At 36.4% G+C, this 20,237-nt stretch overlaps 1 protein-coding gene across 2 annotated transcripts in view; it reads right to left on the bottom strand.

Annotated features, from left to right (window-relative positions):
- Window positions 1-1,698: 1,698 nt before the first annotated feature.
- Window positions 1,699-20,237, bottom strand: part of LOC105439770 — a 30,906-nt gene continuing 12,367 nt past the window's right edge. For both annotated transcript variants that reach the window (XM_030997712.1, XM_030997713.1), the window contains exons 4-14: window positions 17,206-17,343; window positions 16,893-16,988; window positions 15,850-16,083; window positions 13,127-13,275; window positions 11,390-11,488; window positions 9,892-9,961; window positions 7,478-7,610; window positions 6,595-6,719; window positions 5,616-5,663; window positions 3,909-4,102; window positions 1,699-3,267 (exon numbers count right to left, since the gene is read on the bottom strand). In XM_030997712.1, the coding sequence (XP_030853572.1) occupies window positions 2,913-3,267; window positions 3,909-4,102; window positions 5,616-5,663; window positions 6,595-6,719; window positions 7,478-7,610; window positions 9,892-9,961; window positions 11,390-11,488; window positions 13,127-13,275; window positions 15,850-16,083; window positions 16,893-16,988; window positions 17,206-17,343 (1,641 nt within the window). In that variant the 3' untranslated portion in view covers window positions 1,699-2,912. The remainder of the gene's footprint in view (window positions 3,268-3,908; window positions 4,103-5,615; window positions 5,664-6,594; window positions 6,720-7,477; window positions 7,611-9,891; window positions 9,962-11,389; window positions 11,489-13,126; window positions 13,276-15,849; window positions 16,084-16,892; window positions 16,989-17,205; window positions 17,344-20,237) is intronic.

Genomic DNA, 20,237 nt, shown 5'->3' on the forward strand with positions numbered 1-20,237 from the left:
TTGATGTTAGTAAAAAATAGACAGAATCTGCCGTGCATTTATTTTTGGAACGCTTATTTTGATTTACCCAATGAGTTTAACTGGAAAACGTTGCTCCATTATAAATTTTACTTTATAAATGACAACAGAATTAAGCAGTTTAATTTTAAATATCTTCATAGAATATTGCCCAGTAAAGACAATTTATGTAAATGGAAGATTAAAAATAATAATCTATGTGATATATGTAAGATTCCAGACACAACTAACCTCCTTCTCCTGGCTTGCAAGAAGGTTTCGCTTTTTTGGAAGATTGTATCCAAATTAATTGATACTTTGTTTAATTTTAAAATCCTTTTGAACGAAGAAATTCTTTTAATAGGTTATGAAATAGAGAGAAGAGAAATGAATCTTGTCAATCTTATTTTAAACTTCGCTCAGTTTATTATCTATAGGAACTATATTAGAGAATGTTTTGGAAGTGAAAAGCACAGGAAACATGCTGTATATTTGATAAAAGAATTAAAGGTGGAAATTCGCACCTATCTCAATATGAAATGTAATCAAAAGAAATTCGATACAAACGAAGTTACAAAAGTTACAAAAATGTTTTCATTATTTTAGTTAGTGATTATGTCACATTAGTTTCATGTTCTGTACTATGTATGATATGTTACAATTGCATGAATTTTGTATTTAAACACTGTTGTAAATAGCTGTTATTTTATTATATGAACAAATAAAGTCCCTCGAAAGAGGATAAATAGAAAAAAAATACACAGAAAGATATATGTGGGACTACCCTATATCTCTCACAGACCATGAGAGAAACAAATTTACCAAATATATGGATTAGTAGGCGGTTTTCCGGCAAATTTTTTATCATCATGTATTAGTCAAAACATATTCTTTCACATGATTGGTAATGAAAGCTTCCATTTCATTTTTTGAAATTGGGGCGTTTCCAATACTGGTCTTTACCTTTAATCTCTCTCCCCTCTCTCTCCCTCTCTCTTTCTTCTCTCCCTCTCTTCAGTAGTTTCTTGCTCTCTCAGGAACTGAAGAACACATATTTTGTCTTTGCAAACAACAATAACCTTTTTTAAAGATTTACATCCCTATCAGTCCCATCCTGCAAAGAAGTACGACAAATAATATCTTCAGTGGGTCAGAGAGCTCTCAAAATAGCTTTCACAATTATGCATCATTAATCAGACCTTTTAACAAATGTAAGATCTATGTACTGGCAAAACCAACAATAGTCCCTAGGCCATCAAGAACTTTCATTTTCAAATTGCTTGATGATTAACTTACTCTGTTCACATTGATTATATTTCATATGTATTGTAATTTGTAGGTTTATTTGAATTTGTTTGTTTTGTTTAATTTGTAATTGTTTATCATCGTATTTTGTTTGTTATAGCGCTTAGAGACTTCAGTTGTAAGCACTTTATATGCACCGTTTTTATTATTATTATTATTATTTTCTTCTTACCTTTGAACTTTTGGACAACACATTCCCCATGCTGGGGAAAGAAAAATTAATGATCTGTCTTTGTTTGTTGAAAACAAAAATGTATGAACTGATCTTACATAGGTAAACTAATTTCCATCTGCTGTTCATGAAGTCACTTGTTTAAAGGTTGTAAAATCATACTATATATTTTAAATTGCTATTGTTCTACTGGAATTTACAGGAATATAACAAGTCTAGAATGATAAATTTTTTTAATTTACTTACCGTACTTCAATATAGACATAGTTGGTAAAGAAACAGTATAAATACTGCCTCAGCAAACTAAAAAACTGTTCAATATATATAAGTGGAATACATGTGTGCCAAATACAGTTATTGTAGTCATTGTCTTTATCCACAATGCAAGGTGCGACTTTGAATTTCCTATATGTCATTAATGTGAGATACATGTTCTAATGTTAGTAATATAGAAATAATGCAAACTTGATATGACATTTACTATCTACAATCTACTGAGATGTAAAATAACGGTGGTTGAATCATTGCAAGTTAACTTAATGTTCATTTTGGCTTGATTATTACATAATCATAGCTATATTCTACATTTGCATTGTAAACACAGAACATTATTGCTTCATCAACTCTTCATGACTACTTATCTTTGCCCCACGAAGATATATATATTCTTTTATTTTTTGAAAAACTTGAAACAAAGAATTCCTATCTACTACCGGTAAGCAGAGCTGCCAACCTTGTGCGACCAAACAAGTAACCATGATGGCTAAAAAAAGGAATTCATTGAAACAAAACTTTAATACAACCACGCGGGACACACTTCCAATGCAGAAATGTCCATTCCTCATGCTGTTCTTTACCATATTTATTAGGACCTATGGTTATTTATAACAGTATTTTTCTCTTCCAAGTATGTTTTAACATAAGTTTTCTATTGAATTTGTGATCAAATCAACATTTTAGGGCAGTTGTTTGACGTGAGGTATGTACAAATTATTTTTTTTTAAAGAAGAAGAAAAAAAAGAAGATTTTATAAAGAAAAAACGTACTATCGTAATTTGGAGAAAAAGACAGAATCATTCCGTGAAAAACGTAATGGTTGGCAGCTCTGACCTCGCAACGTATCATAAAACACCTTTCTCCTCAATGTCTGAAAAATGCAAACTACAAGAATTGATATCTGACATTAACACATTCTTGTGCAGTACGAGCTGACAAGCCTAGCAGTAGAACATTAAGTTTTAACAGAAATACATAGTAATAACAACATAATAATACAATCAACACAACATTAAATAATTACACTTTGCACTTGGTGCCCTTCAATACTATACAAGTCACAAAATACATGAGTTGCTTTACCTATGAAAACAGAACAAAAGAATGGCAAATAGAAATGGCTCACAAATAAATGGCAAAATTGTCCCTTCCAACCAAAATATCAGATTTTGACATCCATTCTACGTTCAGCTTGCAGGGGTGGCACGACCTCTGCCTCGACCGGGTCATATATTTCATGAACTTCACATTGCTCCAATGTCCGACTCGCTTCAAAAATTTCTGCTTCCACAACCGACACATCACTTGTTGTCCCTTCGTCACCACCATACATAGGATCTCCACATTTTGAGCTGCTAGCTTCAGCATGGGTCTTGCACTCGCTCGACTGTTCGAGCTCACCTGAAGTCGACGCCTCGTTTTCCTCCATGATGATGGATGTAGACGTCTTCCCCATGATTTTCAAGGAGAATATCTTGGCTCTCTTGTAGGCATTTGCAATGGTGTATCCGAGATATCTAAAAAACAAATGGGGAGGGAGCATAGTAATTCTTCGAGTTCAAGTTTAAGAACAGCTCATTTTTATCAATTTTTATAGAACACCATTTTAGAACAAAAAGATGCCTTCTAAAAAGGTTATATGCATTAACCATGAGCAAATTTCACCTTTAATGCACTATTTTTCAAAGTTTTAGAATATATTTACTCATGATACAAACATTTGCAATAACTTTCCATATTAGTACAACTCATAAGCAATGAGTTGCTAGGTATTGTGGTCTTATACAAATTACCTATGAATAACTACATAGATTAAATGACTGGACAACTTAGAATCATCTTCAAAAAAAGAATTTGCAATACAGACTATATGCGTTCTTATCTTCAAATTGGCATTAAATTGTTACATTCAACTTCATCTGTATTCTGATTTATTACTGTTTATATGCATATTTTGAAGGCAGAATTTAACAAACAAACAAACTTTCTTCTAAGTTGCTAATTTGAAGAAAGATGGTAATAAGGCTTATCTCCATGAGCCAACAATTTATCGTTTGGATGCATGATAGTTTGTTAAAAGAATAAAACAAACAAAGTTTGTGTTAAGTTGCCAATTTGATGCAAAAAAGAGCTCCAACTCGCTATAAGGATGACTCACCTGAGACATGTCATCTCGAGGAGCACGCACAGGCCTATGGTGACGATGTTGATGGTGCTGGAGGGGTACGCCTGGAGCACGGCGTAGACTGCTCCTGGTCCCCCTCCCATGGCAAAGAAGGCCAGGAAGCAGAAGGTCGCGTCCCTGGAGCTCAGGCCCTGGTACAGATGAACTTTGCCCTGCTTCAGGTCGTACTGTTCAGAGTGAATGTTTGGGAAAAAAGAAGAAAAGGTCAATTATAGAAAATAATAGAAGTACAGGCAAACCTGTCTACAGTGACCACCCAAGGAAAAAAAGTGGTCTTTGTAGACAGGTTCCTTTAGTACATGTTTCAATGAGAAACCATTTTCAAGGGAAACAAAATATGTGCTTGTTGTAGACAGGTGGTCACTAAAGCAGGTTTGACTGTAACCACTTTTATAGCCCAAACCACTTTTGAATACCGTATTTGCCGGCGATAAGGCTGCAGCGCCGCATAGGCCGCACCCTAACTTTGACATTTCAAAGAGGGGAAAAAAAAAAAGGAAAAAAAACAAATGGACAAAACAAAATAATCATAATTTTTCTCGGAAAACACTATTTTTTTTTTACAAACTGATACCAAATTCATCAATATTCTTATAATTTACCGGAAGTATAGCTAAAAAAGTGATCACAGTCAGATTTGGTGTCCGATATACCCCTACCACATTGTACGGTGTAATGCAAAATTGCATGAAATGGAAAACAAAATGGCGACTTCGGATGGATGCTTCGCGGCAGCTCCGTTAAACGGTCCCTTCCTTTACTTTTGCAATGCATTGGTACAAACTTAGATCAAGATCTATCGGCAAATGTTGTTTTAGAAAGTTTATTTTCGACTTCATGTCAACAATGCAAGATAAAATTGTCGGTAAGATGTGTGAAAATGTCCTGTTCCATAGTGGTATAGTTATTGTACCGTTCGTAGTCCCATATGTGCAAATTCGTGCTGGTTTTTACTTTCTTTTTTTTTCTTTTTTACTCTTTCGCCGCAAACACCGCACCCCGACTTTTTGATATTTTCTCTTCCAAAAATACTGCGGCCTTTACGCCGGTAAATACGGTAGCCCGAATCACATCGTTATAGAATGTCCCTAGTGCAAGGAATAAATCCTGACAAGCTAGGTGACCCATTTAACACTTGGTAGTGAGAGATACTACCGGGTAAATGTACACGTAAAAAACATGCTTTGTCTAAGGACAAACACAAGGGGCAGAGATTTGAATCCTCGACCTTTAGATGGAGAGTCAAGTGAATGAACCACCATATACCCACAATGTAAAAAATATCAAAATTAGGTACATGCCATACTGTTAAATGTATTTTAAAAGTAAACTGTAGAAGGTTTTACAGCAAATATTTATAATCAGAAAGCGAGAGAGAGGGAGAGAAAGAGAGAGAGAGGGAAAGAAAGAGAGAGAGCGAGATGGAGAGAGAGATGGAGAGAGAGAGAGAGAGAGAGAGAGAGAGAAAGAGAGAGAGAACAATGGTGATCACTAACAGGACAGGCGGACCTACATGTATATAGAGAATTATTGATTGAACAAACCCAATTGTTCTGCTCCAATCGTCAATGAAATCTGATATACAAGTTGTGGGTGCTTGCAAAGATTGCATGATTGTATCAAGATATTGATACTGATTAAGGAAAACATGTAAACAGAGAATCAGAGAAACACACTTACAGTATTCTTGCAGACTTTACATTTGATGAGTTCTGGGCTGTCATCAAGCTGTAATGAAAATTTAAAAATATTTCAATTAACAGGGTCCACTGGGGTGTTTCATAAAGCTGTGCGTAAAGTTACAAATGACTTTACAAATGATTTGAATATGAAGAACCAAATGGGATGCCCAAATTTGTTCCTGACATAACAAAGTGTGACTGTATTTCCCATAATCTCAATTAAATTGTAGCCAAAAATACACTTTGCATTAAAATGTTTTGTTAATAATGATAAGGTTATCTACATCTGCATATTTCAACTTTAGTTTATGCAATCAAATGGATTTGAGCTCTTCATATTCGAGTCATTCGTAAAGTCTTGCGTAACTTTAAGCACAGCTTTATGAAACACCCCCAGATTCACTTCATTTAATGGAGATATGACTGCTGCTGTTGACTATATTCAATTTACTAGTTTTTCAAAATACTTGCACCCTGAAAGTTGACATTATGATTACTAGCAAAACTCCAATAGTGTGGTAATAGCTAGCACACTTTGAAAGAATGCATATCATTTTTTGCAGAACATTTTTTGCTGATGGAAAAAACCCAAAACAGAATACTAACTGGGCTTTTGACAGACTAATTTCAGAGTAATCAATGGAGGGTAACTTAAAGAATATCAGATAGGAGTGTCGTGGCTAAGTGGTTTAAGGCGCTTAACTGGAGATGTGATATATGGTCAAGGGTTTGAATCCTGACACTGCACTTATATCTTTTGGCAAGATATCAACGTGCACTTGCTACTCTCCACCCAGGTGTTAAATGGGTACCCGGTAGGATTGAATCCAATGACCGGGGTATTAGTATATCTGTAAAGCGCTAAGAAACATCGTTATTGTATTAAGCCGCAAAGCGCTATATAAAAGCGAAATATTATTATTGTTATTATTATTTGGAGAATTAATAAAGGAAATTCCCTGACTGTATTTCCTTACTTCTAGCATCCATCTTCTGAGACATTCATGATGGACAAACGCTACATCTCCTTTACAGGTGCAGGGTGTGATGAGGGGGCCAAGATCAGGGTTGTCTCGGTCGTAGCAGATCCAACACTCCGGGTCTGAGAGAGAGAGAGAGAGAGATGGAGTGAGTGGGGTGAGAGAGAGAGAGAAAGTGGGAGATGGAGAAAGAGAGAGATAGAGAGATGGAGAGAGGGATAGAGGTTGAGGGACAGGGAGAGAGAGAGAGGGAGGGAGAGCGAGAGAGAGAGAGAGAGAGAGAGAGGAGGGGGTGGAGAGAGAAAGAGAGAGATGGAGATAGAGAGAGAGGGATGGAAAGAGAAAGAGAGAAGGAGTGACAGAGAGAGCAAGAGAGAAAGAAAGATAGACAGAGAGCAGGAGGGAGGAGGGTAGATGAGGGAGAGAGAAGTTGGTACAGAGATGAAAAGACAAATTGTACAATATATTCAGGTATAATTTGTATTATTTAATCATGAACAGAACATTAATAAAGCGCCATGAGCACCAAAAGGTGGACCTGTGCGATATACAAGTAGCAACTATTATTATTATTATTATTATTAAATATTGGGCACAATTTTATGATTTCAAACAGTCATAACTTTCTTATAATTGTTCTGTTGATCTTATTTTTCTGCTTTCATACAAATGAAATTCTTACAATGGTTGCTCTTTAAATGAATATGATATTTAAGTAGGTTCTCCTGGAGTCAACTTTGAGTTTAATATACATGTATCATTGACAATTTTGACTCTCTTGTTTCAGAAAATGCACAATGCAACCAAAACAGAATAAGAATTCAAGCAAATTATCTGTCGTCTTAAAGCCGACAAGTCACACATGAAATTAATTACTTACCAGTGCCACTTCTGCTACGGGTTTCTGTACTCTGGTAATTAGAGCTTGTGCTTGTCGATGGCTCTTGCTTCCTCCTGCAGCTCAAAAGGTTTGTTTCCTCACGTCGCTCTGTCTGGATCGGCTGAGTAGGTGGCTGATGAAACAAAGAGTAACATATAATTGGTCATTAATTAAGGAAGTATACATGATGATGATATTTTTTCAAGTACTTGAAGTGTTCACAGAAACTTCTTAGAAACCTATATGACAGTTTGAAGATAGCACAGATGCGCAAATGACTCGAAATAACCACAGATATCTTAAACATGGAGAAGTCCCACTTTGTGCATTTGAGATTAATCACTGCTGAAAGTCATTAATTAATTAAGCCTCCTTCAGATATGACGATACAAAACCATTGCGGTATTTTTATGATGTCAAGTGTAATATGCTTCGCATTTCTATATCTTATAACACGGAGCTAGAATACAGGACATGCAGGACTTTGAATGTGTGCAGTTGACATTCATTTACACATTTTTTTTTAAATTGAGGTGTTTTATTTATTAAAAAAATGAAAGGTCGGTTTACTCCGCCAAATCTGAATTAGCCTTTGTGCATTTTATCTTCTGAAGAGACTGTCATGTCCTGCTATTTCTGTTTTACTATTCACATGATTATATTCCATGTTTATTTAGTGCTTAACCCTTACTGTACTGGGCTATTTTGAGCACCTCATGACCCTATGATCTCGACCGTTGAAAGTCTGATGAACGCGAAAATTTGTATGTTTGGAGATATTTACATAAGGAACAAGAAGGTGTAATTGGGTTTTTTCCTAATATGCAAATTGTTGTTGTTAAAGCCTAATTAATTATGCAAAATTTATGCATTTCACAGAATGTCTGTAGACTTGTGAAGAATGTTGAAAATGTATTGAATAAATATTTCCTTCATCTCTAATTCATGAGGTTACATTATTTTTATGATATTTGAAAATGCATAGGTTAATTTGCATAAATTATGAATATGCATTCATGAATATCAAATCTAGAAATATACAGGGAACTAGAATAATTACAAAAATTGTCACGACTCCACTTTTTGAATATTAATTGAAACCCATTATTCATATGAAACTTCTTTTCGAACACAAAATAGTTATTCTGATGTAATTAATAATGATAATTTATGCAAATTTTATGTGATTTTCAAATATTTATTTTCTTTTGTATTTTATTGTTTTTATTTCTTATTATATCTATTGTTTTATTTCTAATGTATTCTTTTGTTCTGGAATACACCAAGTTACTTTGAGAAACATATAAAAGCAATTTGATATCAATTCATACATCTAAACCTGTATTCACATTTCTGCTTGTACATGAATATATGCAATTATACATGTAGCATATTTTGATGACATGCGCATACTAATTGTCATGTAACACCTTACAGGTATATCCGATTTCAACGGAAATGGTATCAAAATGTGCGTAAGACTCGAGGGAAAAAAATAAGGAAACAACAATTCAAAATTCCAAGCGGTTGCGGCGCAATCTCTGAAAATATCGAGGGGAGGGCCTCCCAGGCCCCCCCCCCCCAGTACAGTACATCGACCATGTCTCTAAGGGCTTCACAAATGTATTATTACCCCAGTCATCAGGTTCAAGCTTGCCCGCACACCACGTGTGCACATTCTCCACTCCCTGGGGAGTATTCCAACCAGGGGCCATTTTTCAGACGCTCACAATCGGCAAAGCATATTAAATTAAGGTTCGCATCCTACCAGGTACTCATTTAGCACTTGGGTGGAGAGTGGCAAATGTAGATTCACATCTTGCCAAAGGACGTTAGTGGCGAGCTGGGATGTGACACCGGTAATGTGATCTGCAGTCCGGCGACACCTACAACACCTCTACAACACCTTTATCTGCAGAAATTCTGGCAAGCCAAAGCTTTTTTGTCCAAAGCATTATGGACCACATCTAAGATTTGAGTAAACCTATAGATTTGGATTTTAGCCCTTAAATGGTTAGACCAAATTTGATTCACTTGAATTCAATTCAATATGAGGTTTATTTCAAATATACTTTGCAGTAAATGGACTAAGAAATTGTTAGTCTTTAAAACAAAATCAAAATATAATGACACAAATTTAAATAATGATTGCCAATTTATACATGTACATGTCAAATAGACTGTCAACATTGCCTGTTCAGAGCCAGAAGGGCGTTAAATCTGTGTTAAACTGTTGAGTTAATGCCTTTCTGGTTCCAAACAGATGATACATACTATGAGTTGTTCCTAAGGTTCCTTTAGTACATGTTTCAATGAGAAACCATTTTCAAGGGAAACAAGAAATGTGCTTGTTGTCGCCAGGTGGTCTTTGTAGACAGGTGGTCACTAAAGCAGGTTTGACTGTATGTACTTACTGTGACTTGTTCTTCATCCGTGTTTTCTCTCAGGATTCTCTTTGGGTTCAAAATCCACAGCTTTTCAGGACTGCAGGAATAAATTGAATTTCAAAATAAACTCCTGTAACCTACTGGATTAAAACTACTTTTGCTCAGGTGATTTTTTCTTTTCTATTAATTTCTATTAATTTTTTCAGGTATAATTTCCTAAGATATTTTTTCTTCCAGCCATAGCTTTCCTGAGAATATTTTGTTTCTGACAATCGACTGGTTTACTAACATATTAACATTCATGGGGACCTCTCGATCCTGACGAGCTATAAGATTAACCTTTCAATAACGAATGAACTGCAATACTTGGAATCCAGTGTGCATACATTACTTGTTGCTATGTCAGGCAAACCTCTGGAAAATCTTTCAGGTTGTCAAGAATAACCCTTTTTTTTTTAAGTATATGCATGAAATTGGAGTGTATTAGTAAACTGGTCTATTCAACATGACTTCTCTTTCAACTGGCACGCATTGACATCAGAACCACATAAAAGGATGGTTCAATGTACAGGGGTCTCACTGTTTAATCACTCTATTGTACCTTTATTCATCCTCCTTCTTTAAAACCTGTCTGCACTACTTGTATCTATTGCACCCTCTATATAGCAAACAATGCCATTGGTCCCCCTTGATCCCCTTCTTCTTATGTTAATTGAGAGCTGATTTGATGAGATAACCACCTGTCAGTGACCATGCAGGGAGGTCTAATCCCTCCTGGCCAAACTAGTGCAGATAGGGTTTAAAGAAACGGTAAGAGAAAGATGTGGGCCACATTGATGATCAATCTTACTCTATCACAGCTGTTGCAAAGAAGTGTGTGTTCCTCAATTGTTATATTTTGGCCTACTGGTAATCAAAGACAGATTACACAGAGCAGTCTTTTGTTTGGAACTTCAAAGCCCCTTTCCTCTATAAAGGTGTTTAATAACCTAGCATAAGATTTGGGTGGGCTCTTTTTAGGTGGACTATCTGGGAGATAAAGTAAGTATTGACTATGTATTGATTGCATTCAAGAGGCAATGCTCAATATTGCACAGATATTCTGGCCAGAATATACATCTTGTTAATGTTCTAAATTTCAAATTTCTCTGAAAACGAACATCATGGGTATACTACATACTCTCATCACCAAGGAAAAAGATTGCATGCGCATGTTAAATGAAACTGTATTTAAAGCCTATCTGCACTAGTTTGGCCTGGAGCAGGAGGGATAAGACCTCCCTGCATGGTCACTGACAGGTCGTTATCTCATCTACAGGGGTGATAGTGAGCACTAAAACATAAATAGGTTTTTTGTTTTCCCCTCAACCACGCCCCCCCTTGAGTAAAATAAAGAAAAGAGGATTCGCGGGGAAAAGATGGCATCCAACAACATTCCCCCCTTTCGAGTTCGCTATATAGAGGGCGCAAGTAGCTACAAGTAGTGCAGGTCCCGCTTTAAGTCAAAATGACCACCAGCACTCACCTTCTACAATTCCAGAGGACACAAGGGAACCACATCACCATGGCTAGCTCAACGATACGAAAGACGATCACGTATGAGTTCCGCTGCAGGAGAGGGATGCTGCATAGAGGAGACAGAAATATAAAGAATGCAGTGTTTGTAGAAAGTGGGAGTGCGTTCAAGCAACCTTTTGAAGCTAGAATCACAAACATGAATCACAAATCAGAACACGGTTACTACAAGAGATCGTTCAAGCAATTTTCCATCAACGCTGATTGTCGCTCATTTCAAGCCCAGCCACTGCGCATCACACTGCGCAGTTTGGCCAAGGAAGTATAGGTCAACATCGGCGCGCGCTTTCAGAATTTGTTTACGGTCGAATGTCAACAAAACTGTAAGCAGGCCACGATAATGACGCCACAGCATAATTGAGATCTCTGTTTTGTTTAAGCGATATTTAGAGAGCTTGATTCTGCAGAATCATGTAACAAAACGCATCTTTTTCAGCGTATCATGTATGCTTTTTGAAACACGTTTATTTTTACGACCAACGAAAAATCGCTTGAACACAACCGTGTTTTAAACTAAACGTCTTTGAAAGCCGCGTTTCTAGGGTGAAAAAGTGTCACTCGAACATACACTTAGACACAAAAATTAATTTGCTTCAAAGACCTCATGAAAAAAGCATTTCAGTTTGCACATAATTTAAGCATTCCAGCGCTCATTAGAAAATGCTACTGGGTCGTTTAGAGGCCACAGATTTAACTAGAGTCTTTCTAGGCAGTGTCTATACATGAACACTAGCACTTTATACTAAAAATAAACGTAATACTGTATTAATTGCCCAAAGGTTTTGTATGATCCTTACCTTATTTCTATTATTACTTGGGTAGGCAATGCAATATATGAAGAGAGGTTTCGCTTTCATATTTTCACATTTGCGACATTGACATTGACACTGCATACTTAAAAAATGTAATTCTGTATTAATAGCTCAAAGGTCTGTATGATCCCTACCTTATTTCTATTGCTACTTGTGTGGGCAATGTAATAAAAGAAGAGAGGTTTCGCTTTCATATTTTCACATTTGCGACATTGACATTGACACTGCATACTTAAAAAATGTAATACTGTATTAATTGCTCAAAGGCTTGTATGATCCCTACCTTATTTCTATTGCTACTTGTAATGTAATATGAGAAGAGAGGTTTCGCTTTCATATTTTCACATTTGCGACATTGGCATATCTTAACAAGTCCATAACTGTTTCTATATTTACTCATGATCATATAGACAATTAAAAAGAAGAACTGGAGAGATGTGAACACATTGCAATTGTTGCAATGACTTAAACTTATGTAGCAGACTAGCAGATACTAAATGTGTGAACACATTCCGCAGGATAGATAAGTGGTAGAGTTCACACAATAGCCCCATTTCCCATTTCACAGATTTACATTAATATAAACTCCTCAAAAACTCCTTATTCTATACTGCTCATTCCATGATGGAAAATCATAAGTATGGTATCATTTTAAAGAGGAATAAATATGATTTCTAATAAAACTAAATATATTGATCATTATCTTATATCAAGAGAGATATACTTGATCAAACTTGAGTTTACAAACTTTTTTTTTAGGGGTTTATATGAACATGAACTAAAAAATACAGAGTAGATTTATCAACTTATGGAAAAGATGCTTATGGTGTGAAAGAAACTGTTTATTAAGGGTAGGGTTCACACTATTGACTTACCTCTCATTCCACTTGGCTTCGGTGACACTCATCATGAGGAAGAATGCCGTGATGATCTGGAGTGTTCCTTGAAAGAGGAGGCCAAAGCGGGAGAGATGCAAGGTTCGGGGGTCAAAGGAGGAGCTGGCATTCGCAAAGGCTCCCTTTACCTATTGAAAACAATACAATACAGTTATTAACTCTTTACCTGCCGCACAGATAAATTTCCCTGTGCCACATTGTATTTATGAAGGGATAAATATACAGAAGGCTTCAAGATCATTTAAAGCCCCACTGCACAACTTATAGCTACCGGCGCCCTATATAGCAAACAATGCCTAAGCAGTGACCGTTGGTCCCCAATGGTCCCCTTTTTCTTATTTTAATTGAGAGCTGCTTTGATGAGATAACCACCTGTCAGTGACCATGTAGAGAGGTCTAATCCCTCCAGGCCAAACTAGTACAGATAGGCTTTAACTGTTTCCAATTGCAAGATTAATCTATATCAGTGTTAAAAAGGCTGTCATGGAGCTCATCAAGGCCTAAAATGGGTAAATTTGCACAGCCATTGTGTTGCACGAAGCAACCCTTCAGAACTGGTGCCTAGTGTTTTTGTGCAATACTGCACACGTGGCACACAAGCAACTGTAAAGAGAGGCGAAGAATGCAACCAAAGGGTTAAAATCTGATTCTAGCACAACTACGGACTCAAGGACAATTAAAACATTTCCTAATGAGGAGTTTTTTTTCATAGGGGGCGGTGTTTCGGGTGGTACTGAAGGAGTTTAAAGCCCCACTGTCCTACTTGTAGCTACTTGCTCCCTCTATATAGAAAACTTTCCCAATCAGTGCCTGTTGGTCCCCCATGATCCTCTTTTTCCTATGTTAGTTGAGAGCTGAGTTGATGAGATAGCCACCTGTCAGTGACCTAGCTGGGTGGTCTAATCCCTTGTGGCCCAGTAGTATTAATGGTCTTTCAGGGAGATGGTCTTCAGTTTCCATGTGCAGTAGGTCATAATTTGCTGACACCAGACTTGGTGGAAACATCGTTAATGGGTGTACATAGCACACCTGTGGTCACATCAAGATATACCCCTAGTCTCTCAGAGTCTTCAATGAATAAATGTAAGACAACGCCTTTTCCATATAGGGTTATTGATGGAAAATGGAGAGCATTACATATATAAAATTGTTATTATTGAATTTGTACGTGTAATGCACTACATAATTATTTATTCCTGACTGCGACTCCCGACCTTGAACATTCCATTCTAAATCTTTCTCTTCTATCTTCTCATTCTTCTTCTGACTCCCATTCTTTACCTTCTCTTCATATTTCTCTCTTTTCTTACATCCATCATCCCTATCAATATGCTGTGTAAATGTCTTTATTGTCCATGATATAAATTTTGTTAATATGCCATGTTTTGTTAATGTATTGCTTTTCATGTGAAACTAAAAGAAACTAAACTAAAACTGAGAGCCTCTTGGTCATAAAACTGAAACTAATCCTGGTCATTTATTGTTCATGTGTAAATTTGGTTAATATGCTATGATTTATTAATGTATTATTTTTTTCATGAGAAATAAAAGAAACTAAACTAAAAATGAGAGCCTGTTGGTCATAAAACTAAAGCTAATCCTGGTCATTTATTGTTCATGTGTAAATTTTGTTAATATGCTATTTTTTATTAATGTATTGTTTTTTATGTGAAATAAAAAAAACTAAACTAAAAATGAGAGCCTGTTGGTCATAAAATTGAAGGCTAATCCTGGTGTTTGACAACACCTGTTATTGGATAAACACCCGAACGGTGTTAAATTCCCCCACATACGTCTTTAGTAAAAATACAAAAACTAAAAATAGACGATTATTACTCACATTCATCAAGATGCATGGCAGTTTTGGTTTCATATCAATTAAGCCAACGATAGACCTACAGAGCATGCAGGTAACCTCACAACCATAAATTCAATGAAATTCTTTTCCTAAAAATATAACAATAATTAAGATTTTAATGGGAGTAATTGTAAAAGGAGCCATACATGCAGCAGAATCCTAAGATAGCTTTGTTGTTGTTGTTGTTGTGAGGTTACTGAACTACAAACCAATCAGTTTTAACTCTCAGTGCACCTAACGTGAACACCAACAGTTGTGTCTCCAAGAGGTGGGACTGGAAATCATTGTCTAAATAAATTGATGTGAAACCAAAATGAAATGCATCATGGTAAATAGTGAGTAGGAATCATCTAGTTTTAATTTTTGCATTTGTATAGACCCGTAGTGGTAAAATTGCGGTTTAAGGGGTTTTGGGTGCAAAATATCCATGTTGTTTAAATACTGCCTTCAGAGGTTTAGATGGCAATACTTCAACCTAGATTCACAAAAAAGCAGAAATATATGCCCAAATGTTCATTGTTGAAGTGCATTCTCGATATCTATCCAGGCCGGATCGATATGATAATTTATCACATACATGTATATCAATTGGTGGGCGATTTGTATCATCACGTATTAGTTGAAACCTATTCTTTCACAAGATTGGTAATAAGAGCTTCCATTTCATTTATTGAGAGGGGGGCGTTTCCAAAACAAGTCTATACCTTTAAAGACGCATAGTAGTGTGCTCTCGTGGGGATTTCGGCACCATTCAGGTGTTAATCCAATAACAGGGAATTCCTTTTAGAGAGGTTACAAAATTACTTTAGATTTTCAAGAAATGGTCTTGATGATTTTAACTGACCTTGAAATAGACCTCCACTCCATAGGCCAGAAAGAGGATGACCTCGATGAAGATGAGACTCCCAAAGAAGCCCTGGACCACCTTCAGTAGGTAGGTCCGGTCAGGGACCATCTCGGACGCGACAAACTGGGCAATGAGGGCAGCATACAGGAACACGTTGAAGATCAAGAAGTAGACCAGGGACTTGGACAGGGATCCTGGTCGTTCGTAGCTCTTGTTGGTGATGTGGAATGCCTGTGCGTGTTTGAAGATGGGGTTATTAAAAAAGAAGTGTCATTGTGCTATTACATTTTGCCTCTTCTATTCATGAGTCAAAACTGATATGAAGACTGTATTTGCAGTTTGAACCACTGTGATGATATGCAATTTAAACATATTTAAAGATCCTACTTTGTAAATGACAGAGGTTTGTACTTTTTAAAGTTAAGATAGACCCAAGTTCTGTATTATAAAGAGTTGTGATTGATTCAAATTAATGGCAATTTAAAGTTAATGGCAACTGTGTACTTAAATTAGTATGCGCGGAATGCATCTTCAGATATGGCATTAAGTACTCCTATTGGTTGACCTACTTATCATGCTTATATAAAATAGATCTTGACTGGTAGGTCCACAAAAATAGGCATGTCAAAGATAAAATAGAGGCAGTCCTTCAACAGATAATATAGGGCTAAATTAATTTTCAGAGTACCAACTAACAATATTAGCTCTCTATTATGTCCGGAAGATACAAGAAAATAAGATAAGACAAAACTTACAACAATTTTCAGAATACCGCCCTGACCTTACTTTGGCCAATGGCCATGAAAATGAAATAGACCTTACTATGTGACTGACAAAGATTTGTACCAGTTGATATCAATCGCAACAATGTACTAAGAGATAGGAGACTGCAAACTTGCGAGTGATTAGATCGCAATCAGTGATGAATCTGTTGATAACCAATCAGAAGCAAGGATTTCAGTAGATTATAACAAAAACTGTCATTTGTCACTGATGACAAGTTTTGTGAAATGCCTCCCAGGTCTTGATCTCATTCTTACCTCAGCCCAGAAGCAGACACATAGAGAGCAGCTGGACAGGAGGAACGGGTAGTACATGCTCAAGATGTTTGCTGCCCAGTGATTAGGAATGTATTTCTGTTGAAGAAAGAGGGACAAGTATCAGAGACTGTCTTTTTTAAACAAAAACAAAAAGAATTAAACAACAAACAAATGATAGATTGTATTTTTGTGAAGTTAGAAAATAAAATCATACATGCACATATACAGTTAACAAGTAAATTGTTCATAAGAGATCTTTTATTTAAAGTGTAAGATATAGTCCAAAATGGTTGCTTGCTTCAACCCAACTTACCAATAGTGTAAAGTAGAGTCCTCTGCTGAAGGTAGCAAGTATTACCATGATGTAGAGAGTCTTCTGGGTTGTGATGCGACATGCTGCAGACAGTGAGTGCGTCTTGGCACGCTGGAACTCGGAGCGCATGCACAAAATCTAGGTGAAAGAAATAGATGAAAGTCAACAAAGGTCGGTAAAATGAGAATAAGGGAGTCAAATTCTGAGTGTTTCTATATATATATATTTAATTTAAGTTACACGTCTGTTTGGTATACAGCTTGTACATGTAAACCACTTGGCTTATTTCTAAAAGTGTAAATCACAAAATGACTGATGCATTAAACTTTAAACAAGGAGGCGCGATAGCTCAGTTGGTAGAGCAATGCCATGGTCTCGTAATCCGGCGACCCGGGTTCAAAACCAAGGCGAAGATGCAACAGATCAAACATAACCTGATAGCTCTGTAACATATTTTGAGAGGTCCCCTCCCATTTCTTCTATGCTCAAAAATCAAATATTTCTATCTCTCTATTTAAAAAAAACTGTGATCAGTCACACACCCTAGATATAATCATTGCAAATATGTCTTTACACAACTCCTGCATTAAACAAATCTATTCCTTCATTAAGAACTAAGAAAATGAAAACTGATGAAATATTCTCTACATACAGTAGTAGATGAGAGAGGACCTTGCCAATTTGTGATTGATCGGTTACAATGGTCGAGCTCAAGAAATCATTACTTTCGTATCGATTTCCTAGTTTATGGCGGCTCAGCTACATCAGGGGTAATAATATGATGCCTTGTATTTAAAGAGCAGTAGAGTATATTCATATAGTAGCTGCGCTATATAATTGGACCTATTATTATCATTATTATTATTTGCTCAAAATTTCAACGACCTGCTTTTAAATATTTTTCTGCATTTATTAAACCCACTTACATGTAAATATCAGGATGGACTTTCTGATTGACTATTCATAATTATTATTTAGTCAAAACCAGAAGCACATTGATCTCAAACCTAACTTCCCCAAATACTGGATTTAGAATACATTAATTATAGGTGACAGATGTATTATTTGTACACGTCATTGGGTTCCATGGTTTATAATTCATAATAACAATATATCTAGTCGTGTCAACATTGGATGAAAAATGAAACACACAAACATATTATATACCGAGTATTCCCCCAATATCATGTATGCTGTACATAGATATATCATACTTCATATTGTTTGCTGAAGGTTCCAAAAGATAAAGAGCCATACAAAGTCAATATCTAATATAGATAAGGCATTGTGTTCAGATAAGGCTGTACGTACATGATGGCAAATGAGTTTGGTTGTTTCTTAATTTAAGAGAAGATCTCAACGTTTAATGAATCCCTCATGAGCACGTTTACTTATGATTTGTAATCACACATGTCTACACACATTCAACAATATATTAAATTTACATTTCCCTTATTAAAAAGCGGGTACCCATATTCTCTCTGTCAATGTCTCTTTTCCTCCCCCATCTCTCTCTCTCTCTCTCTCTCTCTCCTTCCACCCCTCTCTCTTTTACCCCTCTTCCACTTTCTCTCTCTCTCTCTCTCTCTCTCTCTCTCTCTCTCTCTTCCCCTCTTCCCCCCCCCCCCTCTCTCTCTCCTCTAAATATCAGGACAGACTTTCTGATTTATATTCATAATGATTATTTGGTCATGTCAAAACCAGAAAATACATCTCAAACCTAACTTACCCAAATACTGGATTTGGAATTCATTATAGGTGACATGTATTATCTGTACACTTCATTGGGTTCCCATGGTTTATAATTCATAGCTACAATCTCTAGTAACGTCAAAATCAGATAATAAATGAAACACACAAACATATTATATACTGAGTATTCCCCCAATATCATGCATGCTGTATATGGATAGATTATACATGTACTTCATATTGTTTGCTGAAGGTGCCAAGAGATAAGAGCCATACAAAGTCATTATCTAATGCAGATAAGGCATTGCGTTCATTTTAAACTGTATGTGTGATGGCAAATGAGCTGGGCTGTTTCTTAATGAAGAGAAGAGCTCAATGTTTAATAGATGAAACCGTCATGAGTAGGTCTACTTATGATTGTAACCACACATGTGTTTACACACATTCAGAAATATATTAAATGTACATTTGTACCTATATTCAATTCTACTATCCCACCCCTTCCATATTCTCTCCGTCAATGTCTCTTTTCCTCCCACTCCCCTTCATCCCCCTCACTCCCCTTCACCTCCCTCTTCCTCTTCTCCCCCCCCCCCCTCTCTCTCTCTCTCTCTCTCCCCCCCTCTCTCTCTCTCACTATCTCTGTCCCCTCTTCCTCTCTCTCTTCCATATTCATCTCTCTCTCTCTCTCTCCCACTCTCTCTCTCCCTCTCTCTCTCCCTCCCTCCCTCCCTCCCTCCTCCCTCTCTCCCCTCTTCCTCTCTCTCTATTTTTTCTCCCCTCTTTCCCTCTCTCTCTCCCCACCTAAATACCACAGGTCTGTCAGCACCCAGGAATCTCCCATCTCTCTCTCTCTTCCTCTCTATTTTTTTACAACATAAAAAGACCACAACAGTAAATATCTATCTGTCTGCAAACAAAGTTTCTTCCAATGAGTCTCCATGTTTGCTTTAAATACACTTGGCAAGTTACCCTAAAGATATGGACTTGACTTGCTATCATAGATATCATAGAATCCTCCTTTAGTTATCTATAGGCCTACTTCCCTAACCACAAACAAACTTAATAAATGATTGATGTGTTAAGTCACCAGGGGGGTGTTTCATAAAGCTGTTCGTAAAGTAACGCATGACTTTACGAACGACTTGTATATGAAAAGCCAAATGGGATGCTCAATCATTCTTGATTATTATTTATTAAGTTGAAATGTGCAGATGTAGATTAACATTCTTATTATAACAAACATTTTTAATGCAAAGTATATTTATTGCCAAAATTTAATTGAGGTTATTGGAAATATCAGAAAAAACTTTGGCCATCCTCTCTGGCACTTCATATAC

Source organism: Strongylocentrotus purpuratus, unplaced genomic scaffold (assembly GCF_000002235.5).
Source record: "Strongylocentrotus purpuratus isolate Spur 01 unplaced genomic scaffold, Spur_5.0 spur5_scaffold_4, whole genome shotgun sequence".
NCBI classification, from domain to species: Eukaryota; Metazoa; Echinodermata; class Echinoidea; order Camarodonta; family Strongylocentrotidae; genus Strongylocentrotus; species Strongylocentrotus purpuratus.